This window comes from Takifugu rubripes, chromosome 21, assembly GCF_901000725.2.
Source record: "Takifugu rubripes chromosome 21, fTakRub1.2, whole genome shotgun sequence".
Taxonomy (NCBI): domain Eukaryota; kingdom Metazoa; phylum Chordata; class Actinopteri; order Tetraodontiformes; family Tetraodontidae; genus Takifugu; species Takifugu rubripes.
In genome coordinates, this window is record NC_042305.1 from 5009358 (window position 1) to 5037235 (window position 27878).

General features: G+C 40.8%; 1 protein-coding gene across 2 annotated transcripts; it reads right to left on the minus strand.

Moving 5' to 3' along the window:
* Positions 1–161: 161 nt before the first annotated feature.
* Positions 162–27878, minus strand: tncb (tenascin Cb). 2 transcript variants are annotated; one of them, XM_003976061.2, is made up of 23 exons: positions 27717–27878; positions 19051–19614; positions 17705–18925; positions 17250–17513; positions 17053–17168; positions 16525–16678; positions 15376–15645; positions 15095–15280; positions 13649–13738; positions 12813–13076; positions 11214–11489; positions 9416–9688; positions 6701–6823; positions 5944–6087; positions 5718–5837; positions 5375–5518; positions 5098–5228; positions 4897–5029; positions 4425–4576; positions 3826–3922; positions 3562–3723; positions 2801–2964; positions 162–2542 (listed from the first exon to the last, which is right to left on the minus strand). In XM_003976061.2, the coding sequence occupies exons 2-23, from the start codon at positions 19535–19537 to the stop codon at positions 2432–2434; spliced, it is 5082 nt and encodes a 1693-aa protein (XP_003976110.1). In that variant the 5' UTR covers positions 19538–19614; positions 27717–27878; the 3' UTR covers positions 162–2431. The 2 variants fall into 2 exon arrangements, with proteins under 2 accessions (XP_003976110.1, XP_029685876.1); XM_029830016.1 differs by lacking the exons at positions 9416–9688; positions 11214–11489 and having other exon boundaries at positions 27717–27867.

A 27878-nucleotide genomic window follows, 5' to 3' on the forward strand; every position in this document is an offset into this window, starting at 1 on the left:
GTCAGGTATTTACTTATTTACACTTTCACCTCGTGCACTTTACTATATGGGTACTTCTATGCTTCTACTGTGGATTATTTATTCCCTTTATTCATTCAAGCATGAATCTTGTAATAAATGTATTGACATCATTGGCATATTAACTTAAAAGTCAATTCTTCTTCCTTTCAAACACCATTTTATTGGAATACAGACAAACATCAGCTGTTCAGTCAGTTACAAACAACAAAAACCCATAGAAAATGTTCACAGTTCCTGTAGACGGTCAGTGGTTTAGTGTGTGTTTGTGTGTGTGTGTGTTTGCGTGTGTGTGTGTGTGTGTGTGGATGGGGGGGGGGGGGTAAACACTTACATTCTCTAGTTTTAGTCTGTCCACTATCATCTTAATATAACTATGGAGACCACGCTACATCAAATGGACTTAAGTTACAACATGCGTTTTCATGTTTTCCTCAACATCTTATGTGTGAAACACATTGTGATGAGGTTATTCAAAAAGGAACATCACAAGATACAACAGGTCCTGCCTTGACTTCTGTAGAGAAACTAAAAACACAGCTGATTTGTTTCCTTTTTTGGAACGTGGAGCCAGCTATGCTTCACAAATTTCAACACCAGCTGTTTTCTTTTCATTCAGATTTCACTTTCTTGCTTGATGAAGGAATCTGTCCAGTGAGGATAAACTGACAGGAGCAACATCAGGAAATAAGAATAATTAGCAGGTGAGATGGAGGTGTCTAACATCAGGGCAGTGAAACTAAAAATATTTTATTAATGTTTGATGTTATGAGCGAGCCAAACTGTACAAGAATTGCAACAAATTATCCAGCCATCGTCAGAGACCCCAAACAGGGCAAGATTGTGTAGGAAACAGTCTGTGCTGTAAAGTCTGACATGGAGCCGGTCAAAAGAGAGAGAAGGTATCCCATTCAAGAAGTAGCAACACATTTCTTCCCAAAGAGGTGGGACAGAGATGAGGTGAGAGGTTTCGTTCTCTTTGGCATGTTAACATTTTCTGCGCATGCTGACTTTAACCTGGCTGCTCACCTCCAGTGGGAGGACCACTGTCATGGCAGGAAATGACTAAAAAGCTGCTAAATGAGTTGGGTGGACACATAGGCTGATAATTTTGATGAATCAAAACAAGTACACATACCATTCTCTATCTTGCTAACATCCTTTTCACATGCAAAAATGTGTACATCAGAAATAGACTCTCAATATTGGCAGTGATTACAATAAAATAAGTTCCTTTAGTTAAGTGGATGCTTTTATATGTCATAAACCAGTATTTTGTGCCACATATATGCTATAATTTGTTGTTTTGCTATCATTCATGTTTTAGAGGTAGTGCACGGGTAATTGAATAAAAACTTTTTGGAATGAGTTCTATAGAAAACACAGAAAAAAATCCCAAACTGTCTTATTCTTATTCATACTTGCCAAACAGCTGCTATAGTAGCAACATTCAAAGTTATTGGCATAATTCTGGGTGACAACAGAGGACTCAGCTCTCCAAACCACCCTAAAAAAAACCACAGTAAAGGATACTGCACCACAGGTAAAAGTCAAGTATTTTGATACTCACTACAGTGAAAGTGTGTTTAACGAGTAGTAAGTTGAATATTAAATGCTAAATATCTACTTGTTTCTTTAGGTTGTATGTGAAGACACTGCAGAGGAGTAAAACAAAATCTCAGGTGAATGTTTAAAACAGAGTTTATGGAGTTTAACCCAGTGCAGCACAATAACCCAGTGTCATAAGACAAACTGTGCCCTTGTTCAATAAAAGCTGGAGAAATCTGAAAGTCCAAACAGAATATATGAAGAGAACAAAGAAAGGTGCATTGGTTAACCCCACCACTGCACTTAAGGTGCTAATGTGTGTCTCCATTCAGATGTGCAGAGTTCAAAAACTAAAATAATCGTGACATTTGGGCAGAATGCATCCTTCGGGTTTATTTTGACAAACAACACATGCAGAAATCAGACATGTTTTCTGGACCAGTCACTTACTGCTTTAACCAGAAAACGTCTATCTGTCCTCAGCAAGATGGAAAGCCTACAGTAAAACATGTCTGATATTTCCTGTCCTGACAGTGGAGGTGACCCAACAGAGGAGGCGACTCTAGAATGGAGGTGACCCAACAGTGGGGCCTCCATCAAAAGCTACGTCATAGTGGGAGTGGGCAGCCAGACTGCACCCAAATTTATGTCCAATGTTTAACATGCATAACTTCACACTGATGTTTCCAAAACTGAACCATGAAGGAAAGGAGGCCAAGTAAGGAGACATGTAAAGACACATGAGTAAGAAATGTGTTGGCTGTTTTCTTTTTTTTTGCAAAGTTGGATAGCTCTTGGCAGTGACTGTGGATGTAGAGGTGGATTATTGGAGTCCAGGCATCGGTTCTCATTGATGGTGGGGGATTTAGGAGCGTTTCCGTCTTCCCTCCAGGTTTCTAAAGTTGGATGGCCTCAGCTTCATCTCAGCAAACTCAATTGAGTGCTCATGACCTTTCCAGTGGAACCAGTTCACACCCTAGAGATGATAAACAATATGACTGAAGCTCCATATAATGGAGGTCAGCTCACTACAGTTGCACAAACATCAGTTGTTAATTCAGAAAAGATTTAGTAAATGTACTTTGAACATGGACTGTTGTTCAGCAGCATTACTAACATGAATTATCTTAGGAACATTAAATTTTATTAGTCCAACTGGCATTATACACAGATCCATACATTATATTTGTTTAAATGACACTATAGTCATGGCTGTGCTGCAGCTTGAATGTACCTTGCTGTGGCTATTATCTCCATATCGTCCCATGAGGTTGACCCGGTGGCAGTTTTTGTACCAGAACGCTCCCTTATATGACAGGGCGCAGTTGGTGACCGCAATGTCGTTGTCATTGTCGTAGGTGGAAAATGGGCGGCCATGGTGGTAGGTCATGGAATCCCCTACAGAGACACAATAACATGAACTGATTCTTTTGCAATAGCTGAACTTTGCAGTCAATGCTCCTGAAATGAACATTAAAATGAATACAACACCAGAAAAGGTGAATAATGAAAGAGATTATACAGATCAAATTACAAAACCTACAATTCAGCCTCAATTTATGAGCAGCCCAAGCCGCTATAGACTTAGCTACTGCTACTAATGATTTTCTTTTGTATTTTATGACAAAACATATAACAAAAATTAAATTTTAAATAAGTAAATTTGAAAGTTTAATACACAGCTACACAAATACAATAAAACACCTTAAAGGTGCTCAGTTAGTAGGGGTCAAGAAGCGGAGGGTTCTTGGTTCGAGCCCCATTATGGACAAAATCATGGAAGCTGTTACGGAAGTATCAGAAGGTGCCTGAACACCTTCAAAGCACTGCTGAGGTACCCATGAGCAAGGTATCAAACCCACAAATGCTCACATAGGGCCCTACAAAGACTGATCTGGGGGTGGACCCTGCCCTCCCCATGACTCCAAAAGGGATAAAGCGGTTAAGGAGACAATATATTAAATGTTTGTCAGGAAAAAGTAATCACGGGTCTACCTGCTGTCCCACTGTAGCCTCCAATGTGGACTTTGTAGCGGCTCCGAGACTCAGAGACAGAGAACCTGTCATACTGAGCAAAGGCCGTTTCACCTTTATCCCTCAGATCCACTCTGAGTTCATACTGAGCTGCTGCTGTGATCTTATTCAGGTTGGACAGACCTGTGGAGGACAATGCTGACATCACTAGGGGGATACCAGTTTTAGTTACACTGACTTTAAATAAAAGACTGTTAAATAAACTGCTGTGATGTTTCAGATTACCCAGCCAAAATTCATCATTTATATCTCCAAACCCAGCTGTGTAATTCTTCCAGTTGCGGAAAAAATCCAATTTCCCACTTTGCCGTCTGAGAAAAACCTGACGGATAAACACAAAGAGAAACAAAAAAAAAAAGGTCAGTTCCCATTTGCTAAAGTAGTAGCTCAGTTAGTAGGGGACTGAGCTAAGAAATGCAGGGTTGTTGGTTTGAGCCCCTGTGCAGACAAAACATGGAAGGTGTTCTGGTTGTAAGGGAAGGTGTCAGAACACTGCTAAGATACTGAGCTTGATTGAGCCATGCAATGAGCTGACAACTCAGCCTTCACCCATATATAACTGGAATAGGCTCTAGCATCCTTCCTTTCAGCTCAATGGGGATAAACAGTCAAACAATGTACCACATCTTGGTTTTCATGAAAAAAGATTTAATTTTTTTCATTATATTAAAAGGTATAAACACTACAGGACCCTGGAGGAGTCTTTTGAAAGTGACTAATTTTGTGGTTTCAAACATCTGTGCCATTAAGATTAATGGCAGATTACTGCTGATGCACACATAGAGAAGCACATTCACATTCACATTCAGCCATTGGGGCCTCACCATCCATCCACCACCATCAGTGTTCATGTCACAGTAGACTTGGAGTGGCTGGTTCTCATCGCCACTGAGGAAGATGGTGTACAGGCCCGAAGAACCATCACCATTCAGGATAACCTGGGAACAGTCTCTAGGATGTCTGTACTGCACACCAGCTAAAGAGAGAGAGCGAGAGAGTGAGTAATGGGATGGGAAAAAGGTTACATGAATTATTTATGTAACCATTTATGACATTAATATTGTCAGAGATGACAGTCAGCTCAGTGATGACTGTCTAAATAAAACACGGTGATTGCCGGCATTTTATGATTTGATTTACAATCTAACTGTTTATTTCATTCTAATATTAATTGAACATGGTTGATTGTAGCTAAAAAGCTTGGTGAAGCTTCAGCAGTATAAGACCGCTGTGTTATGAATGTATAGGCACAGTCACTGTTGAAAGGTCACTTAATGCCTGTCTGAGCATACATACTGGTTTTGAAGACGGCTGTAACGACTCTGCTCCTCTTTGGACCGGCAATGGCCTGCAGCTTGACGGAATAATCTGTGGAAGCACTTAACTGAGCCATGTTGTAGGACACAGCGGTGGGGCTCAGGACCACTTCCTGTGGATACAACATACACGTGTTACGTGAAGTAGACTATTGGTTTTATGTGTTACCTGTCTACTCACACGGACAGCGCCATCAACAGACTCAAAGCTGAGGATGTACCCAGTGATTCCAGCACGTGGTGCCTTCCAGGTCAACATGGCACTCTCTGTTTGGACATTACTGGCTGCCAAATGACTGGGCGTGTCCACATCTACAAATAAGTCATTTGTAGTCAACAGTCATTTAACATTCACGCTGTTCCTGCACCGTGTCAGACTTGGTTGCTGGGAGTCGTCACATATATGACAATGTTAAACAGGTAAAAACTGTAAATAAAGTGTGGCAAAGATTAGTCACCGGTTGTGAACTCAGTGGTTGTAGCTGTGCTCTTGGCCAAGTCTCTGGCAGCAAACACCTTCACGGTGTAACGTGTTGCAGGCACCAATGAGCTCATCTCAAACTCCATCACATTTCCAGAAACACGTTCCATCACTGGATCCACTGGAATCAGGTAAGCAGTCATTACATGATGGATGGATGGATGGATGGATGGATGGATGGATGGATGGATGGATAGATAGATAGATAGATAGATAGATAGATAGATAGATAGATAGATAGATAGATAGATAGATAGATAGATAGATAGATAGATAGATAGATAGATAGATAGATAGATAGATAGACAGACAGTAAATACCTCCGTCTGCGCTGTACGTGATGACGTAACCATCTATTGTAGCAATAGCTGGCTGCCAGCGCAACAGAGCTCCAGTATCTGTGATGTTTATAGAAACCAATCCACGAGGTTTATCCAGAGCTGTAACACACACACACACACACAAATTAATTTTTTAAGTGCTTACTTAAATCTGAACTACAGAGAAACATTATTTGATCCAGCCTTAAACTGATTCTAGTCTTACCTGTGGTGATGCTGTCTGATGCTGGCAGACTCTCTCGTGGCCCTTTGACAGCAACAATTGTGACCTCATAGGTGACTCCGGGAGTCAGGTTGGGCAGCATGGTCTGAGACTTGGAACCATCCACTGTGAGTGTCTTAGCATTACCTGACAAACAGAATGCAAATTACAAAAGAGCAATACCCACCTTGGGAAAGAGCTGAGAAATTTCTATTGTACTGATCGGAGGCTAAATCTGCGCTTAATGTTAATTTACAAATTAAGTTATTATATTATGACTCTGAGGCAGATGTATGCTCTGTATTCACACAGCTCAGTAAAAAGTATTTTGTATATATGGACGCCTTCCTTTTGAATTAAATACTAGAATAACAATATTTCCCCCATCAAATTTAAGAAGGTTGACTCATTTCAGTGTTTCAATAATCGCAGGGAGATTTTACACCACTAGAGGGCAGAATCAGCCTGTAGAAAAAAAATAACACCCTGACCGGTTTTTAAATACACCCCGAAATACTCACAAAGACTTATTGTGAACTATAATATAATAATACTAAAAATACTAATACTAATACTACTACTGCTACTAATAATAATAATAATGATAATAATAATAATAATAACAATAACAATAACAATAATAATAATATTAATAATAATAATAATAATAATAATAATAATAATAATAATAATAATAATAATAATAATAACCATCAATTATGAACTGGATGATGGATGAAAACTACACACAGATACTGACCTCCATGAGCAGGGACATATGTGATCTGATAGCTGTCCACTCGAACTCTTGGAGCCCCCCAGTGAACAGTGGTGGATGTGTCAGTCACATCAGAGAAGCGTATGCCTTTAGGAGGGGCCAGGTCTGCACAGAAAAAAACAGCATTGTTCAAATAATGCTGCCTCCACCCACCTGACGAGCAAAGTATCTGGAAAGATACAAGTGGCCCAAACAGATTCACCAACAAACAGAGCCCGGTTGAGAGAGACGAGTGAGTGAGACTGGGGACAAAGGCAGGCTGGGGATCTGCTGCTGGACAAACTCTCCCAGCTAACAACAAGCCTCAGAGGTTTGAATGACAGCACCACCCCGCCACTGCGACACCAGCAGAAAACGTGCCGAGCATCTCAAGAGCAAAGCAGACAGACAAAGGACACACAGATACACATCCATCCCCCCGCACTTCAACAAGAGAAACTAAACAGGAGGTTTAAGGGTCTTTATCCAGAGTTTTTTTTGACAGTACCAGACACATTTCCTTAGATTTATGCTGAGTTTGGGAAATAAAGAGGAAAGATAATGGGTTTTTATCAGCATAACAGAAGACCGATTTTTTTATTCAGTTCAAACTTGAGCTGTTTGAATGGTTCTGAAGAGACTCAGACATGGACTCACCATGTGGCTGATCCCATGAAAACTGGAATGATGGCTGCAACTGTGCGTGCATGCGTGTGTGTGTTTGTGTGTGTAATATTTTATTCACTTTGTTTAATATTGTATTCATTTATTTTCTTTAATTTTCTTTACTTAATTTCCTGTACAAAAGAATCATATATCTTCACATGGCTGTCATTTAGTCATTATACAAAGAAATAAATATTAAACTGTCCAGGAATCAGAATGATTGTAAATTAGGTTACTCTGCTGTTGTACAGAAGGCAAAACCCACATTAAGGAATAGAACCAGGCCAGTTCCATCTCCTCATCCTTTTATGATCTTTTCTGCTGATTCTTGTTTAGTTTGGCATTCACACACCCCCAGAAACCTCCTCACTGGTGGTAGCATGAGGTTTCTGCAACCCACAAAACCTGATCAGAAGCTGCAGCTCCTGCAGGGCAGAAGGTTCTCTGTGTCTCCCAACACAGTGTCATAAATGTACAGGAGGTACCAGGGTAGAGTTCTGCTGTACATGGACCATAGCAGGGTAAGAACCCAGCAGCAGGACTCCTGTCTGCTCCTTTATATCAGTAGGAACACGAGAAGTGCTGTTAGAGCTCTAAAGGCGTCACACAGGTTGTGTGCATGGTTCTACATGGCATGAGGGCTCAAAAGTCCAATTGTGTGGCTTTATGCAACCTCATTGGTGTTCGCTGAAGAAAACCAGACTCACCACTGTGAGTGGTGCTCTGCTGGGATGAGAGCGGGTTCACATTGTGTGCATGTGACAGATGTGACAGGGGTGACTGACAATGACCAGGTTCATGTCATCAGCCATTAATGGAGGATGAAGGCAGTAATGCTATCGATTGGCTGCCCAATCCCCCATTCCTGAATCCGATCAGGCACCTCTGGGAGTGTCAGGAGATTCACGATATTCTAATCCAGGTCTGGGAGGAGCCAATCACCCAGGGGACCATCCATTGTCTCCTCAGCATGTCCAGACATTTACAGTCGGTTGGCCAAAGTGCAAGCCCTCAGCAGCTATATTAACATTACGGATAAATAGGCCCTTAAATGTGTAAACAAGAGTCTGATTTGATTTTTTTTTAAACACACTAATAGTTGTGTTTATTATCTGCTTAGTGGATCATACTGTGTGTTATGACATGTGTTATAGCATAGGTGCCAAACTCTGGCCTGTGAGCCAAATTTGGCCTGCAATGTAATTATATTTGGACCGCGAAGCCATACCAATTGACTATTAGAGCTGACCCACCGGTATTACCGCTTAAAGCGCATGTGCTTATACTACAAATAGTCTGCTGGTGTTTTGGTGTGAAAATACAGACTCCACATCAGCTGGTGGTGGTAATGCAGCAATTTGTGGCTTGCCAACCACCAAGAGAGAGGAAGTAGTCATAGCGACCTTGAATTAGCATTAGCATATAAGGTGATGATTAAAGGAAAGGCAGAAAATAGGACCTTTCTGAACAGGTAAGAGGCAGAATATCTATTTAGATATGTAAAAGACAGACCTGTCTGCCTTGCATGTGGAGCCAATGTGCATTACAAGGAGAACAACAACAGATGACACTATAAAATGCAACACCAAGACATGCACAAACACCTGGAAATGACTCAAAGGCGCCAGAAAGTAGAAGAGATGAAAAGGCATTACATTTACATTACATTAACTTACAACTGAAAAAGATTGCTGTTGAAATTTAAAACAGAAGAAATGAATGCCAGTGATGTGTTATTTTTATTTGAATTTTGATTTTGCATGTGTGCAATAATAAATTATATATTGTATTGTGTTAAGCTTTGCTTGTTCCATGTTCAGTTGTTGAGCAAAACTAGTTTGGTCCATTTGGTCCATATCAAAAGGTTTCCTGTTATAGCTGGAGGAAGATTTCTTTCAATAAATATCAATGTTGGCCTGTGACCTTGTCCCAGTTTTGAATTTGGGCCCACTGGGTATTTGAGTTTGACACCACTGTGTTATAGGCTAAAGATTGAAAGAACAGGAAACAGTAAAGACCCAGATGCACTCTCACTCTCTCTGCACACTTTACCTGTTCTGACACTTTCCTGCACAGATTTGGTGCTTCTTCCAAAACTGAGGCCGAACATTTCGATTCTGTACTCTGTATCCTCTGTAAGGTTTGCAATGGCTACGCTTCGCTTCTCACTTCCCAGCACAAGCTCTTTTGGATGACCTGGGTCATCAGCTGGGCTGACCATTATCACAAAGGTGTCCAAAGCATCCTCCTCAGCCATCCACGTCAGCCAAAAACTCTCAGGGGTGACTTCAGAGACCAGGAGGGCCTGGATCTCTGGTTCAGCCTCTGGATGACAGGGGAAAGTTTAGTTGTCTCTTCTGCCAGAAGACTGCTTTGGATTTCTGTGCAAACGCAAACATTTATATGGAAATATAGAAGCAGAAAACAAAGAGTTTGAATCTGTAGAGTGAAATCAGTAGAAATGAAATCTAAGCTATTGGGACAAATATAAGGATTTAATATTTTCTCATTCTATTTTTCTTTTCCTTCTACTTTTTGACCCCAGAGTGGCTTTCAAATGCAAAGGTTCTGTCAAACATTCAGATGTAATTGAGATTGTTGTGTGGTCATTTTTAGCAGAAAGAAAAAAAGCCATAGAGTCCAGACTGGACAGCTTCTTTCTTATGGGGTTCTGCTGAGACCAATTAGTAATGAAAAAAACCTTTGGTAGGAGAAGATAAAACTACCAGTACATGGAACAGAGTTTTAATGGTGGCTGGTACGAGAGGCTAAGGAAAGATTCAATAAAGCTCATCCCTGCCGCTCATTAAAACGATGCGGCGAGTGGAGTTTCAGGGGTTTGTGAACCACCGTCTGTCTTAGACCGCAGTGTTTTTCCTGATAAGAAATGGTATTAATGAGTATTCAAGCAGCAAAATCACTATAAGCTGTCATTTTATATTAACCACAGAGCACTTTCAACTGAGCCACATCCATCAGCTGCCACTTGGTAACCCACTATTGATTTCCCCACCCCTACTTCCTTCCCCTCACCATGTCCCTCTACTGAGACTTGCAGAACCAATTTAAACAAACAGGAGAGCGCATTATTGGAGGCACTAGCTCACCTACTAAAAAATGAAATAACTGCACAATTAATCAAATCTTCCACTGACTTTGATCAAAGACCTGGCTGGTTTCTAAAGAAGACTTAGACCACAAACCTCTCCTTCACTGACCACCATGCATAATATAGTTAAATTAGTTGACACTTGTATTCAGAAGTTGTTTGGGTTTTGGGTTCTTTTGGATTAAGTGATTCAAATGAAAAATGTTGAACTGGTTTCTGCAGTCATTAGCATGCAGACAGTGGGCCAAAATTGAGCTCATGCCATATTATGCATGGCCCTAGAAACCCCTGGCAAAGCAGTGCCCAAACCCAGGGCCAGTCGCAGCATAAGAATGGAAATCAGCGCATACTGGGAGAACTGGGGCTGCATACTGAAGAGAGTCCTCACAAAAATGGGGAAAAAATGCTTTGTTGCTTTTTATTTCCTCTGCCAGTCCTCTCATCTTTCTTATACTCGACTGATCCCAATCATTAAAATTCTGATGGATCAAATTGCTCTTCAGCCTTTTGGATGGTGACAGACACCAACTTTTTCAAGTATAGGTTCTCATTCTGTCATATATTTGCTGAAGATGCATGACTAAATGAGATCCTATTGCTGACCTGATGATTTTTTTTTTTTACTAAACTTTATAAGAGTGTACTGATTAGATACAGTGAGAGATTCAAAAAAGAATTTGCTTCGTTCAGCAAATGAAGAAGGAAGACAGCCAAAATGAGAATATGATGTGATGTTGATACCTGTGATAGTGTCAGCATAGACTGGAGCTAAGAGAGCCCCCCTGTACAACCCATACAGATTGACTCTGTACCAGGTAGTAGCAGAGAGATCAGAGATGGCGAGACTTTGAGCAGCAGCAGGCAGGGTATGGTTCTGGACATCAGAACTCGTTTCTGCATCCGTGACCTTGATCAGGAAGGCCTGGAAGGCCCCGTCCTTGGTAGACCAGGACAAATGAAAGCTGTCCCAGGACACATCACTGATGGTGAAATGGGTCACAACTGGCTTCTCCTCCTCTGGGTTATGATAGGACATCAAAGGAGGGTTACAGGAGTGATAGAGAACCAATAAAAAGAACACATTCCTTTTAGTTCCTAGACTGTTGATTGGCTGATAATTGATTGACAAGGACCAGGATTTGAAATACTAAAATTGACTCTTTTTCAATCTAATCTGACACACTAAAGTTTTGCGGGAATCTGAGAGGAATTTGATTTGCCGGTTGACACTTTCAGGGGAGTCAAATGTCTCCAGTTAGAATCTGCAGTAAAATCAGCCCTGTCATACAACATCATCATAAAAAGAGCTGATAACAGCCATCTACTCTTTGTATGTTGATGATGTCTTTTTGCTCCTGAAGTAAATAAATAACTAAAAAAAGTGATTGTTTTCTGCATGAAACAATGCTCTTCGATTTAAATTACATTTATTTTAGTGCAAAATAATGACAAACCAGTTCATTATTTGTGTCCGTGAGCACTTTCCTCTTCATTAAATCATGTGGAGAAACTTCTCGCCCTTTAATATCTTGTGTTAATTATCTGAACCCTCTTCCTGTATCTGCAGTCCACTGAGCCTACAGGCAGCTAGAGAGGCAATTATAGCGAGAAAGTTCACATTATACTGTTTCCAGAGTAATGCAGTGAAGAGCAGCTCACATGGTTATTCCTCATGATTTCTCACAGGCTCAAGGAAAATGTATAATAAGGTAAACGTGTCACACTATTTCTAAAAGGCTCTAATGTGGCCATCTCTTGTCCTGAAGCTGGAAACTACTGTGAAAAGAGCTGCTGAATATCAATTTAACACATTAGTGAACCTGGTATCTCCAATTAGGAAATAAGAAAATGATACATTAACTAAACAGACAGGATTCTATTTTTTCAGTATTAAATAATGCAACTGTTTCTTTTGATGCATTGCATGGTTTTAAATCAGGCAAAGCTATATATATTTTATTGAGCCAAACAGAGACCAATAAAAGCCATTGGATGTTTTTTAGGGCTCTGTGAATTCATACCTAAATAATCAAACTCTAATAAAATGTGGATTTGAAAAATAAATCAATGTTCAAAATTCTTCCTGGTTCAAAATCATGTTCCTAAACATACACAAGTTGAACTTTGGATGTGGGCTCTTGCCCAAAGTGCTTTATGTTAAGAACGACATTGGTGAAGGACAAACACATATTGTATATGATGCATTCATCAAAACTCTGACAGTTATTCTTTTTTTTACAAAAGCCTTTGGTGAAAGTCAGAATTTTAGCAGCGATATCAACGAAGGCCAAAACTAACAAATGATGAAATGTCTTTGGTGTTTAACAGAGCAGTACTAACCTGTGAATGCTGAGATGGTTATGGGTGCACTGGTCCTGCTGCCCCTCTCAGTGTTGATGCTGATGGTGTAAAGCATGCCAGGGGTGAGCTCCATCAGGCTGTATGACTTTAAATCACCCGGCAGTACCTCCTCACTTCTGTGGCCATCGGCAGATACATAAACCAGCCTGTAAGAGTCCAGTTTAGCCTGGGGGTGTCTCCATTCCAGCAACATGGTGGTCTCTGTCACCTTGGTAACAATTAGGTCCTTTGGAGAATCCAGTGCTAATTAAGGAGGTGGAGAAGGGATGTTGGAAAAGTATTGACATGGTTTTAAAATTACTTAATTAAAAAAAAGTGCAAACTGACGGTGTCAACTGTGTTTGAACAATGGAGATGTTGATGATGAGATATTGTCACCAAGGTTTTTGGAAAATTATTGTTTGTTACCACAGATATCTTTTAAAATGTTAAAAAAGGGTATTCCACACATCTATCAGGAATCCTAAACTTTTACAGTGAAACCTTCAGGCACCTCCTGCTGTGCATCTGTCTGCCAGCTTCTGTTTTACTTGGTTTTTCATGGCTTGTGAGCTGCTGTTAAAAAAGAGCAGGTCACAAAGACCCACATTAAAGTCCTGTAATTTATGTAGGTCTCTGCTGTAAGTCTTTAAAAAATGTTCCATTAAACATATAAAATTCTCCAACTATCTTCAAGAATAACTTGAAAGTTAGAAATCAATACATCCTTTTTTTTACTCATTTACTGTTTTTTCCTTATCTTAGGTAGCAGACAACCGAAAATGTTACAGTTATTGTGTCATCATGGTGTATAGAAACTGTGCCGTTCCCCTTACCCGTCACTGCATTGGTGGTTGTTGGCAAACTCTCCCGCTCATCTTTCACTGCTGTTACACCCATCCCATACTCTGTGCCGGCTCTCAGGCCTATAAAATATGCCAAAATAAAAACCTGGTGCAACACTTTGTCATGCTTTGTTTGTAGAAATGCAGTGAGGTGTCACTAAATGAATGATGGGAGGGCTCAGCAGTCAAGTAGACAGCTGCTTAGCTCGGTCCCTAAATCCAAGGCAAGCACAGAAATGCTCTCACACAGGTTGATTGCACAAAAGATTTCAGCCTAATTAGATTTCATGGGATGTCTGAGCTCACTCTGGAATATAAGTGTTGCATTTACAATAATGGGTCTATAGTGGTCCCTGTGAGAGAAGCAAAACACTTGCCATGATACAGCAGGCTACTGAACCTTTTGCTAGCTATATTTAAGACATTAATGTCTTCTTTAACTCATGGGAGTCCTGCAGCATGAAATCACGCTTTATACTCTGAAAATGCTTTATCCATAAAACCACATGCGTGGAGGCAATTACAGATAAGAAGCATGTGGGAAAATGTTGAGGTGTTTGTGGGGAAGTACTTAGCTTCCATGAACACAAGATCTCAAGGACAATGTAGCTATAGCTCACTTCACCTTGAGTGTGTCATAATTAAGCTGTAAAAGCGCATTTTATAGCTGAAACTGGAAACCACTGGAAACTGTGGTAGCCAGGGAGGTATCAAAAGGCTGAAATGATGGTGTCTCGTAACACAATCTCCTCATTTTCTTCTGATTTTATATTAAACTATAACCCAGACTTTGACCCGGCTGGTGCTGAGGAGCAGCTTCATTCTTGTTTTTGTCCTTTGGTAGAATAAATGTAAAGTTATCTTGCCGTCTGACCCATATTCTGTTCGTATCTGATTCACAGAAGGGTCTTCCTTCAGTCTGTTTATTATTTAAAACAGACATTGGTATCCAGGGTTCTTTTGGTGGTGGATTCAGGACCAATAGCACTAAAGAATAGGAAGGACCTCAGATGTTTATATGTTGTCATGGCTCCTCTTTGTGACCTCTTACTGTTCTTGGTCCTAGACTGATGATCTTGAGCCATTGTTTTTATTCCCTCATTTATATTAGCTTTTAATCACTGATTAATCAGTGATATCCTGTGTTTGTGGCATATTTGTGGCATGAGGCACTTTGACAAACATGCAAAGAACAGTCTACACTCTACCCAGATTTCTTCTTTAAATAGATAAAAATGAGATTAACATAGATTAACTGACACTGATGTAAGAGTTTCTTATCTCCATAGACCCCCTGGTCACAGAACAGTACAAAATATATTTAAAGACTTTTTAGCATAACCATCCACATGCACATGCATGCACGTGCGTGTGCATGTATATGTGTGTGTGTGTGTGTGTGTGCGTGTGCGTGTGTGTGTGTGTGTGTGTGTGTACCAGTGATTTTGGCATGGGTGTAGTCTTTGGCTCCTGGGGTAAAGAGTAGTTCCCTGTGCTCTCCTCCAGACAAAGGTCCATACTTGATGCGGTAGTTGTCAACCTGAGCTCGACTGTTTTCCCACTCAAGAGTGATGCTCTCATCTGTTATTTCAGCTGTCTTCAAGTGCTTTGGAGCATCCAGCTCTATAACATGGAAACATGTTTATATAAAGGTCAGCTAACACATTTGAATTGATCACACTGACACTTTATCATGTTATTCAAGATTTTACTTTAACCTGTCAGAAAAGACTCATGGACGGGATTACTGCTCCACTCTCCCTTGTGGGCTGTCAGAGAAACTTCATACTGGGTGTCAGGGTGGAGGCCTCCCAGGTGGTACTGGGTTTCAGTGGATGACAGCTCCACCATGTTGCGGTCTGCGGGGTTGGAGCTGGGTCCATAAGAAATACTCACCTCCTCAACCTCTGCAACAGGCGGCATCCAGGTCACCAGTGCCGTGGTGTCTGTCACGTCACGGATGTCTACATGGTTTGGGGAATCGATCACTGGAGGAACAAAGGGTGACACAGAAAAGCTGATCTTTAAAAATGATCTTTATAAGTAAAACGACATATTCTGTGAACAGATGATTAAACATTTTATTACAATCACTGGTGGTTGTTAATTGTGATGTGACAATTTGCTGGAGATGGAGGACCGCCATTTTTTGTAATTGAATTTTATGAATGCAGTTGTCCCTTTAGGACACGTCTAATGTCAGGCTGCTACTGCAGATTCATACATCTGCGGTCATGCTGCAGATAATTAATGGCCAGCAGGCACCATTTTTGCAGTGTAAAAAGGCCACAGATATCAATCAGTGGATGAAGACATTTATTATTTACTGCTCTGGATACCAAAATGCAGAATCCATGAAGGTATTATAAATATCTTTATGTTCGGCCATGAAGTATCACAGACAACGCAATTTATATAAGAATAACAACCGCCTTTAATTTACCTGAAAGACATAACATATGAGCTTTATACTTGTTTGCTTAGACAAGTTTTACATTGATGAAATTCCACACAATTATTTAATTTTTTTCAACAGGTTAAATTGAGAACACAATTGGTCTCTCTTCCAATTTTTGTAAAATGTTTTTATATTTAATAGAGTAAGAATTACTATAAATGGCCTCCCTAAAGTGAGTACAGATGTCAGTAATTATGGTGAACTGATTAGAGACAGAACTGGTAAGAACATCGATCGTCGGCAACAAGGGAACCCGGCAAATGTTGAATCCAGGGTGCAGTTTAAAATTCAATGATAATTTGACAGGTCTTGACCTGAGAAAATCCTACAGTGGTACACTGATGCAAACATGAGACGCGTCTCAGTGGTGGCAGCTTAAGCTCCTGACACAATGAAAGCGTAAACTCACTTGTGATCACATTCTTCGAAGCAGGTGGTCCGCGTTTGTTGTTTTTAACAACCTCCAGCTTGACCTCATACTCTTGGCCAGGGCCCAAGCCTGACTGCTCAAACATGGTCTCTGGATGGCTAAGAAAGTTCAGAATTTCGCCATCCTCTTCTTTCTGCCAGCACAGATAAATAACCCTTAAAAACCATTGTGACATCATGTCACCACTTGTGTAGAATGACAGAAAACAAACTTTAAACCAGATAATCCTTAATGACAATGTGTGTGGAAGCTCTAACAAGAAATTAGTGGTGTTTTATCACAGTGTGGCTTTCAGCAGATCCAGTCCATTTACTTTGAACTTTGAAGATGTTTTCCATATAATACACTTATATTTAATGAAATTCCTGTGTCTATAGTGATGGCATCCACTTGTGGTGGAAGGGCGATTGAGTGTATTTCAAAGAGAAGAAAGCGCAGTGTTGCAACAACGGGTGCGACAATATAGTAGAACCGAGAATGTCCATCACAACTTCGACCAGCATTTACCATGTTTCTAAAGATGAGGTTCCAGCCATCGAAGGGAAAGTCAATTGGGTCCCACTCTACCTGCACTGATGTATCTCGCACTGACTTGAACTTGAGTCCGTCAGGCTTTGGCAAATCTGAAATGCACAGGTTAAAATTCTGAGTGCATTAAAAGTTATACAGTGGGATTTCTGATATCCTGAAAGACCTTGACGCACCCAAAGCTACTCTAGCATTGACAGGAACACTCTTCTTGTTGTTGAGCAAAGCATAGACACTGATCAGGTATTCCACTCCAGGTTCAAGCTCTAGCAATGTGGCCTTCTTCTGGTCCCCAGGTACCTGCATGTCCAGCTCCAGGCCTCCAGGAACAGTGGGTGCATACTTTATTAAGTACTCTGAAACACGCATCTCATTCTCCCAGGACAGGTCCACGGCCTCCGGTGACACCTCCACTACTGTTAGGTCCTTGGGTGGTGAGACTATGGGAAGAATAAAAAATTAGCTTTTGATCTGACAAGCCTTTCAAAATAGCTGAGATTTCAGAGAAAGTAGCCATTCTATTTATTTATACACATATTCATGGGAAAATTGCTAGATATCACATATATGTAAGCGTGCGTGTATGAGTATAGTATATCATGAACTTTATCCTATACCAAACTCTGCCTACCCGCTGAACAGTCCTCTCCTGTGAATCCTTCTTCACAGACGCATACTCCATTTTTACAGTGTCCCTGGTTTAGGCAGTCACTTGGGCAAGCAATTATGGAGCAGTCTGTCCCAGTGAAACCTTCATAACATACACAGTCACCATCAATGCAGTAGCCTCTGTTATGACAGTTTTTGGGACACGTCTTCTGACTGCAATCTTCGCCCGTGTAACCATTATGGCAAGCACATTTTCCATTCTCACAGTGCCCCTGGTTCATACAGTCTCTGGGGCAGGTCATCTCACCACAGTCTTTGCCTTTAAAACCAGTGAAGCACATACACTTGCCATCCACGCAATCCCCCCGTCCCATGCAATTCTTTGGACAGGTCTTAATATTGCAGTCCTCCCCGCTGTAGCCTTTGTCACACATGCACTGTCCATTAACACAGTTTCCGCGGTCCAGACAATTGTTAGGACAGGCGAGAACACTGCAGTCTTCACCCTGGTAGCCAGCATCGCACACACATTCTCCATTAATGCACTCGCCCCTGCTATTGCAGTTGTCGGGGCATGAGAGGATGGAGCAGTCTTCACCTTCGTGTCCTGGATCACAGATACATTTTCCATTGAAACAATGGCCTTTCTCGTTGCAGTTCTTTGGACAGGAGCGCTTTGAGCAATCCTCTCCACTGTAGCCAGTCTGACACACACACTGGCCATTCAAGCACATGCCATGGTTGTTACAATGACTAGGACAGGATAAATCACCGCAGTCTTCCCCAGTGTAGCCTTCATCACACTCACAGGTGCCATTAATGCACCGGCCATGATCGTAACAGTCATTTGGACAGATGATTTCAGAGCAGTCATATCCAGTCCATGGCTCATCACAAACGCATTCATCTTCATGACAACTTCCACGGCCGAAGCAGTTGTTGAGGCAGCTTGTCTGGCTGCAGTCCTCCCCGCTGAAGCCCTCCTCACATAGGCAGACACCGTTGACACAGTGACCATAATCACCACAGTCCAGCAGGCAGAGCTCGTTACTGCAGTCTTCACCACCAAAACCCTCAAAGCATTCACATCTGCCATTCAGGCAGCGACCCTGGTCCTGACAGTCACCGGGGCACTCGGGATCGCTGCAGTTATGGCCTTTCCATCCAGGCTCACAGATGCAGCTGCATGTGTCGGTGCTCCAGTTCCCATGGCCATTACAGTAAGGTTTGGTGGAAATTTCACCTGTGGAGAAAGAAGAGGAAAGAATGCTTCAAAAATGGTTGATTCTTTAGAGCTGCCTGCTTTCAGGATCATTTCAAACTAGCTGCTATTAAAGGTTCTTAACCAGTCTGAAGGTTGGAAATTACCTGTAACCTGAGCTCCACAGCAGCCAGCCCCACTGGAACACTGCTCTCTTAGACTTGACAATTCCAACTCCAGCATCTCAAGCCTATTCAGGATAGTTTTAAGATCCAGCAGCTGGTTTCTGCAGCTGCATGCCTGCTTCGGGATAGTGATGCGATGTGTGAACACAATCTGGTTGTCGCCATCTTCAGTGTGCTCTATATGCTCCATGTTCTGTATTTCTTTCAGTGGTGTCTCGTGTTTGACCTCAGGCCCGCCTGGCAAATCAAGGTCCACAGAGCAGAGGGAGGTCGAGGGGACATTGATGTTATAGACGTGGTTAAACACCACTGGCTGGTCTGGAAGGGGCAGGGTTATGTTTTCCTGGGATTTTTTAGGCATCAGAGCTTCTCTACGGTGGCGGATTATTTTTCTGACCAGGCCAGGAGTGGAGAGTTCAAAGAGCAGGCTCATGGATATACAAGCTAAGAGGATAATTTTCATGCCCATGTTGGCACTGCAGTTACTATAGAAGGAAGAGCCAAGTGCAGAGCCGTCTATACAGATGTCAACCTGGGGTGGGTGCCCTACATTAAAGACAGTACAGACAGAAAGGTAAATTATCTTCAGAGAGGCACATTAACGTGCATCGAGCTCTGCTCGGATATTATAATTTCAGCTGTAACACAGTCAACCGGCATCCCTGATCCATAGAATAATATTAACTGTAAATACAGGCAGAATGTAATGATTCAGTCAACAGATTCATATTGTAAAAACTGCTGAATCTGAAACAGTTTCAAAGAAATATCATTTACAATTTTATCATTGTTTTGAAGGTTTGTAGACAGCTTCAAATAACTTTTCCACAGTGAAACATTTAGTTGAAAACTTGTGAGTTGTTTCTACTCAGTCATGTTATTGACATGTTATCTGATGACCTCATCAACTATGAGATGTTCAACCAGCTTTGCTCTTATGGAATTCTGCAACTTCTACAGTCTGGCCTCTCATTGAAATGTAAAATCACACATTACGGGATCTCTAATCTTTGTTACTTTTTGCTCAAATTGTTTAAATATGACCAAAGAAAATCTCTTCCACCTGGTTGCAGCCTGTGTTGCATTTAGCACATGTTTTCAACATAAGTGACCAGATGCCATCTGGAAATTCATTCCTTAGGTAGAAGAAGTGGTCGTTACTGCAGGAGCAGTGTGTGAATGTCACTTTGATGATCTGTAGTTTTTCCTTTTCTACCTGTTCAGACAGGCTGCAGTAAAGTCTAACAATCCCCACCTGGTATTTTAACTCTGTAGTCTAAGGTAAGGCCACAGATGACTACTGGTGTACTTGGACTCTGTATACTGTATATACTGAATGTATATACAGTATATACATACTGTATATACTGAATGTATATACAGTATGTATACTGAATTCTTTCACCTGTTAATTAGGGCGGTTTCACACTAAGACAGTCCAGGGAACTGGGTTGAGCTGGGCAGGGGATGATGAAATTTGACACGTTCATTGAATTTGGTTACTGCACTTTTGAAAGTGGACCAAACTGTCACGACAATGTCACACAGTTACCACACGTGCTGTTCTGGGCAGCATGACTCTGACCAGGAGGAGAAAAAGCTTGAGAAACAAATCCTGGATTGTCAACTGACCAGATCCGAACAGAAATCCCTTCAACTGATATACCAGTACAACTACACTCTAAATTAAGAGAATCCTGTTCCTCACTATTCCACATCTGCCCATGAGGCACTTTCCAACTTTTCCTGCCTCTGCTAGTCTTAGCTCTACCGGTACTTCGATTCCTCTGGATAATCCACAGATGCATAGAATATCCATGGAAGTTGATCTTATAATGTAATGATTTGGCAGCAAAGCAAGACCCTTCAATTTCTATAGGTTATACTACCTACAATTGGAATAGATAACAGCAGCATTTAGTTTTTTTTCTGACTGCATTTGAGCTGATTTGAATTCCTTTATTTAAAAATGGTGTTTGGTTTCATTCAACTCCAGAAAAATTGTTCATGGTCCAGTGTTACTTTAGAGAGCTTGTGTCGGCAGTACAAAAACGTCATGTGGCAGGAAGGTCACAGATCTGAAACGCAAGATTGAATCTTTTTCACCATTTTCAGGTGTGCATTCAAGCAGGTAATGAGCACAACAGGAGAGGCGTTTGCTCCTGGCACATCAGCACATGGTGACATCACACACACTCACGCACACACACACACTCACGCAAATAGAGTTACTGCAGTGTGCCCTCACATGACAATCTAAGGATTATATCAGCAAAATAGGCAAAAAATTGCTTTGAGTCACTGATAAGGTTTTAGTTCTGGCTTATTCACTTTGAAGGTTGGCTGCTCTCCATCTGGACCTGTGAGTAAGGCGACCCTGAGAGAGCTGAACGGGCTCTGCGAGAGAATCCACCATCCTGGCGGATTCAGCTTTACTCACAAATAGATGAGAGAAGTGTCCTCTGCAGCAGCAGCAGTGTTTGCTGTTCTTCATTATCGGTGGTTGATTGTTCTTTTGTTGATCATATCGTTTGGACACATCCCACTGCGATGTTGTAGTTAGGAAAACCCCAGAGCTAACTCCTCTGTCATGTTCACACTGTGGATCGCTACTAGGAGGCATTGGACGGTATAATTGTTTTATTCAACAGTTGTGGTTGAATGTGACATGCATTTAATCTGCTGCTACACCATCAGTGTGAGGGTTGTGTATCAACACGTTAGGAATAAATCTGTTGGTCAAAAGTTTGGATACGCCTCCTCATTCAATGTTTATTTTTCTCTGTTTTACTCCTTTTTACATTATACAAACATACTGAAGAGATCAAAACTATGAATCAAAGTATATGGAAGCTTTCTTAATGGGGCTGGGAAGATCCACTGTGCTGTGCAGAAGTCAGGTTGACACACAGTTGACAGCCCTATTTGACAACTGATATATGGCAAGATGAAACTGGCTCACAGCTCCAGGAAAGGAAGCCCAAGTGTCACCTTTGCTGCTGAGGATATGTTCATCCAAGTCAGCAGCCTCAGAAATTGCAAGTTAACAGCAGCTCAGATAAGAGCTCAGACTGATGTCATGCTGAGTTCTAGTCACGTATGTGTCTCTAATCAGCTGTTACCTTTATGGTCAAAGAGCTGCTCAGAAACCACTAATTAGGAAAAGCAAGAGGTAGAAGAGATTTGTTTGGGCCGCGAAACACAAGGGATGGACATTGGACAAATCTGAGTCCTAACTTGAAATCTTTGGTTCCAGGAGGAGAAACGCTCAACATTCTCTACAGACATGGTTCCCATCGTGATACAGAGGAGGAGGTTTGGTGCGTGGGGGTGCGTGGGGTGCTTTGTCTGTGTCACTGTTGGGGATTCACTCAAAATTGAAAGCACGCTGAACCAGCATGGCTACCAGATACACAGCGATACGCCATCACAACTGGTTTGCATTTAGTTGGACCATCATTTATTTTTCAACATTGCAGTGACCCCAATCACACCTCCAGGCTGTATCAGGGCTATTTGCCGAAGGAGAGTGATGGAGTGCTGCTGCGCCAGATGGACAAGCCGTCACAGTCACCTGCCCTAAACCCACTGGAGCTGGTTTGCAATGAGATGAATTGCAGAGTAAAGGCAAAAAGCCCAACAAGTCCTCAGCATCACTGGGAACTCCTGCAAAACTTTCTAAAAATCATTTCAGGTGACCTCCTCATGAACCTCGCTGAGAGAATGCCAAGACTGTGCAGTCATCAAAGCAAAGGAAGGCTATTTTGAAGAATTTAAATTTCAAACCTGTTTTACTCTGCAGCTTGTTATAATTAATGTACTTACATGATCTCGGCCTATTCTCTCCTCTACCTGTCCTCCCCCTTCTCCTCTCTCTCGACCCAGTCGGCCATCAGCAGGAGGGTCCCCCTACGTGAGCCTGGTCCTGTTCAAGATTTCTTCCTTTTAAAGAAGAGTTTTTCCTTGCCACTATTACTTGTTGGGGGGTCAGGCCCCAGGCTTCTGTAAAGCGCCTAAAGACAATTTTGTTTTAACCGAAGCTGTATAAATAAAGATTGATTGGTTAATTGATTTTGATAACTGCTAAATTCCAATTGTGTTCATTCATAGTTTTGATGCCTTAAGCAAAAATCCACAATGTAACTAGTCATGGAAATAAAGAAAAACCATAGAATGAGCAGGTTTATCCATAGTATTAAAGATAAGCTGAAACCTTATATATTTGAACTTCCAATAGTCTCAGTTCAGCAGATCTCTGGCTGCCAGTCTGACTGCAGAGAAACTTGATTACTGATGAGACTTGGACTGCTACAACTCCTGCAACATAAAATGGATATACACCGAATTAAAGATTTACTAAGTACAGATTGATGCAAACATGCTGTTTTTAATTTACAACAAACAAATGAATTAATTAAGCAGTGTGCCCCAATTCAGTTCAAAACCTATTAATACTAGGTGAAGGAAACTACAAATACAGTCCCAGAAGAAAATATTAAACAAATAACATTGCTGAAAATGTTAAATAGGAAATAGAAATAAAATATTAAACTGACGTGGATGTGTGTGATTTTGTTTATGAAGCATTTTCAGGTCAAGCGAGACAAAAGTCAACTCTGCCTCTTTAGAATCCAAATCTGGGTCATCGACATGAGGAATGAATAAAATGTTATTGTCTGAAGGCCTTTCAAAAAGTATGAAATGACCACGAGTCATGGTTTATTTTGTCAGTTTATCATTTTTTTCTAAATTGAAAAGTGGGAGAAGCTCCGAGAACGACAAACCCGAAACAGCTGAAAAACATACAATCACAGTGAGAGAGGTGAATTGAATGACTCTATGTTGTGGATAGAACAACAGAGGTGGTTTAAACTGCACAGCAGAGATGCATCATTATGTTTCAGCATCCCGCTGAAGTGGCGTTGGCTGCACCTGCCTGCTCCGTCTGACACTTCACCACAATAAAAGACAATATGCTGTGCTGTTAAAGTTAACAAGAGAATCATTTATCATTTAAAATCAGCAATAGTACAACTGTGAGCTTTTTTTCCTGCAGCACCATAGATTCAACTGAGCTTCTAGTGGGCAGAATTAAAAAAAAAATAATCTGATAGACCATTTTCACTTCAACCCTGCACTACTAATGTGCCCAGGCACAGAAAAGTCCAGCCTTGAATATCTGCCTGATGACAGAAGGAGAAAGGAAGGTGGGGGTTAGTGTGTGCAGGACTGATAAGGTGGTTGAGGATGTAAGAACGGCTACAGGCACAAATACTTGATGTTTTCTGCCAAGACTGAGCAGGAAGCTGGTCCAGACCCTACATCTTTGATTGATATCATGGCAAAAATTACTACTTCTTCATCCAAAAACCAATTTCCAGCTTTGACATGATGGTTCAGACTAAATGGGTGTTTGGTGAGTCCTCATTGGGTCAGTCATTTGACAGCAGTTAAGGTTAAATTTTGCTTTTCCTGCATTGGGGTTTGGCTCACAGCTCCCAGCGAGGACCATCAATATTCTTAATGGCTCCATCCATGCGGTGCTTCTGTTTCACATTGCAATTTTCACTAAGTCTAGATAGAAAAGCTGGAAGCTTATCATTGTTCTTGGCTGGATGCTGGTGACCTGTTATTTATTAGATTAACAGCATGGGGAATTGAGGATTAGCAGCCATAATATCAATGTCACCTGTTTTATCCCAACAATTTGAACTGTATTCTTTCATTCTATCCGCTTCACACTGAACTGGATTTACTTTAAATCAAATCCTCATCTGGGAACCTTCTTATGATCCCTGTCTGTAGCTGACAGCTTCCATCTTGTGTATGTTATCTCAAGCTGGCTAGCATTTGATCTGTAGCAGGTAATTGAAAACACGTGAACGTGCATCTGAAAATGTGTCAGAGAACGTGATTCTACTGTCTAACACAGTAAAACAACGAGCTTCACTGAAGAAGCTCTCTACTCTTGTGTTGTCCAGACAATGTAATGTCTGCATATTCAGCAACAATATAATGAATTATTTACTTGATTGGGATGAAAAGGCTTATTTTTCCCATCCCCAATAACAATGAAACAAGCATGTTGGCTGTGATACCCGGACATCTGTTTATCCATGTCTGTGATTAAGGGCTGAAGTGTGTTGTGTGTCCAAAATGGGAGTGCCTTCCATTCAGATTCTTGTCTGAGCTTAATGACCCCCATTCCCCAGGGTTGCCTGTTCATTGGCTTTCCAGTTTTTGCCATTTTCTTGCCTTTAAATAGTATGCCCCACTGAAAAGGGTTTCCACCTTGTTCACAAAACATTTTGGTTCATGTATTCTAATGTGCGGGGTCACCAGTGGTAGCAAAGTGTCAGAATGAAGTGTCTACCACATGTGTTTATCTATTGGACTTCTCCAATAGAGGAGTGAGCAGTACAAAAGCATCACAGATCCCACAGTTCCAAGACTTCCTCTCCTTTCCCATCACACATTAGCATCTGAGGAACATTACAAACCATCTGGAATGCTAACACTCTTTGAGGGGGTCTTTGTTATGTGCTGATGACTAATCTGACTGTGTGACAGCGACAGAAGGAAACAAGACAACCATGTTTTGACTGTCATTGGTGCATATTTTAAATCTGACATTGATTTGTCTTAATTTGTGTGACGTTTTGGACCTTATATTGAAAAACATATATTAAAAAAATTACTTAAAAACATTTTTTACCCTTAAAATCAGATATAATCAGCCCAAAATGATCATGGGGTTTTCACAAGAACTCTCTCTCTTTTTTTATAAAGAAAGGAAGTTTTATAAAGACAGTGACATGTTAGGTATTAACTGTGATAGTGAATAAGTAAAAATGATTGAAATATAATATAATATATGGATTAATTTGCCAGAAGACAACAGAAATGTTGGAAAAAAAACATTTCAGGGCTGGTTTCACTCAGCAATGCGAAAATATGAAAGTGAGGCTAAATATTAAATAATCTAAATATTAGTAATTTCTACATCACTGGCAGAGAAGTTAAGTGAGGTTAAAGACAGTCACCCTGTTACAGAGCTCTGGGAGCACTGGGATCCAGCAGCTGCCCAAACAAAGACCCATTTCCCACTCATCATTATCTCGAGTGTCACTGGTTACTCATGTGCATAGACAACGTATCATGAAATATTTATACGCCAAACCTGCAATACAAGTGCAATCGGGCACCATGTTTATATATATATATGTATATATATATATATACATATATATATATATATAGATATATATATATATATATATATATATATATATATATATATATATACATATATATATATAAACATATATATATACATATATATATATATATACATATATATATATAAACATGGTGCCCGATTGCACTTGTATTGCAGGTTTGGCGTATAAATCATTTCAGGTGACCTCCTCATGATATATATATACATATATATATATATATATATATATATGATGGTTGTGACTTCAACACGTTATGTGCCAATGAGTTTTCAGTACTATGATCTTTTCATGTAAAACTATAGTATCATAAAAGTGTATCAAAAAGGAACATCCATCCTTCTAAGAAACAGCATAGAAGATGTTTGCTCTGATCATATCTCCCTGTCCTGAGCTTTATCAGGCAGAAACACATATTTTCACAGACTATCGGAAACCCTGTTAATTTGCTTTCTGCAGTTTCTGTTTGTCCATTTTGGTCAGTACTGCATCTTCACTGCCACATTTCTTAAGCCCCCCCTCATCAGTATTCCCTCATGTAGATCACCTGTGTCTATATAATCTGTATCTGAATCAGTTCAGGATCACTGAGGCAGAGACTGAGATGCACCCTGTCATTCAGCCATCTGAGTGAATCTTAAAGCTACAGGAGCTGAACCAGCCAGCAGCATCTACAATAAAGCACAGTAATGCCTGTTTCATAGATCTCACAAGTCTACACTCCATTAGCAACCATAGCATGCACCTACAGTAATTACGACAGAATCACATAAACACATGAAGTCCCGTTGATGCTGCATTTACTATACAATTAATGCCAAAACAAAGCAATGTCTGCTTATTTACACACACACACACACACACACACACACACACACACACACACAGACACACACAGACACACACACACACACCACACACACACATACAAATATATCTACTTACATACACTAAGGCAGAGAGAAAAATCTGGCAGTAAAACCTAATTGCTGAGCAGATGAATGCAGTAAAATGCAGATCTAAGCCTGCCTGTGAGCTGCATGGCCATTAAACACCATGTCCAATTATAAAAGCTACTTTGATGAGTGGAAACAATCTTTTTATTATTAACCTCAACTATAACCTTCTTGGCAGGTTAGACTCCAACAATCGGCACCATCAGGCACAATTAGTTTTGGTAGATGCCTAATTGACAAACCAATAATGATGATCAAGAATTCAATCAAGAATGCAGCATTGCAGATTGTGTCATTAAAGTCTGCATAGCAAAAAACTGACCAAGATTAAAACATGCACAGTCTTGCTTCATCTTCACTTTGTATTATGCAGAGTAAAAGAGAAGCACATCAGTTTGAAGTTTCTGACAAGCTGTTTATCTATTTAAAGATCTTCCTCCAACGAAAGTCTTACCTGAATTCCAGCGCTCCGCAGAGTGATGCAGCAGCAGCGTCAGAACGCACCCGATCAGGCAGCTCTAACTAATGTTCTGTGTTTCACAGTCCTGGCAGCTCTGTCATCTTCTCCTGTCTCTCTTCTCTTAAGTGCTTACTGGAGCCTACCTACAGAGCTGAT

Coding starts and splice junctions, on each gene's coding strand:
- tncb (XM_003976061.2), bottom strand. CDS start 19,537: ATGGGCATGAAAATTATCCTCTTAGCTTGTATATCCATGAGCCTGCTC. Junction 15,281..15,375: donor CCATGAGTCTTTTCTGACAG/GTTAAAGTAAAA, acceptor TCCATGTTATAG/AGCTGGATGCTCCAAAGCAC. Junction 2,965..3,561: donor AGGCTACAGTGGGACAGCAG/GTAGACCCGTGA, acceptor GTGTCTCTGTAG/GGGATTCCATGACCTACCAC.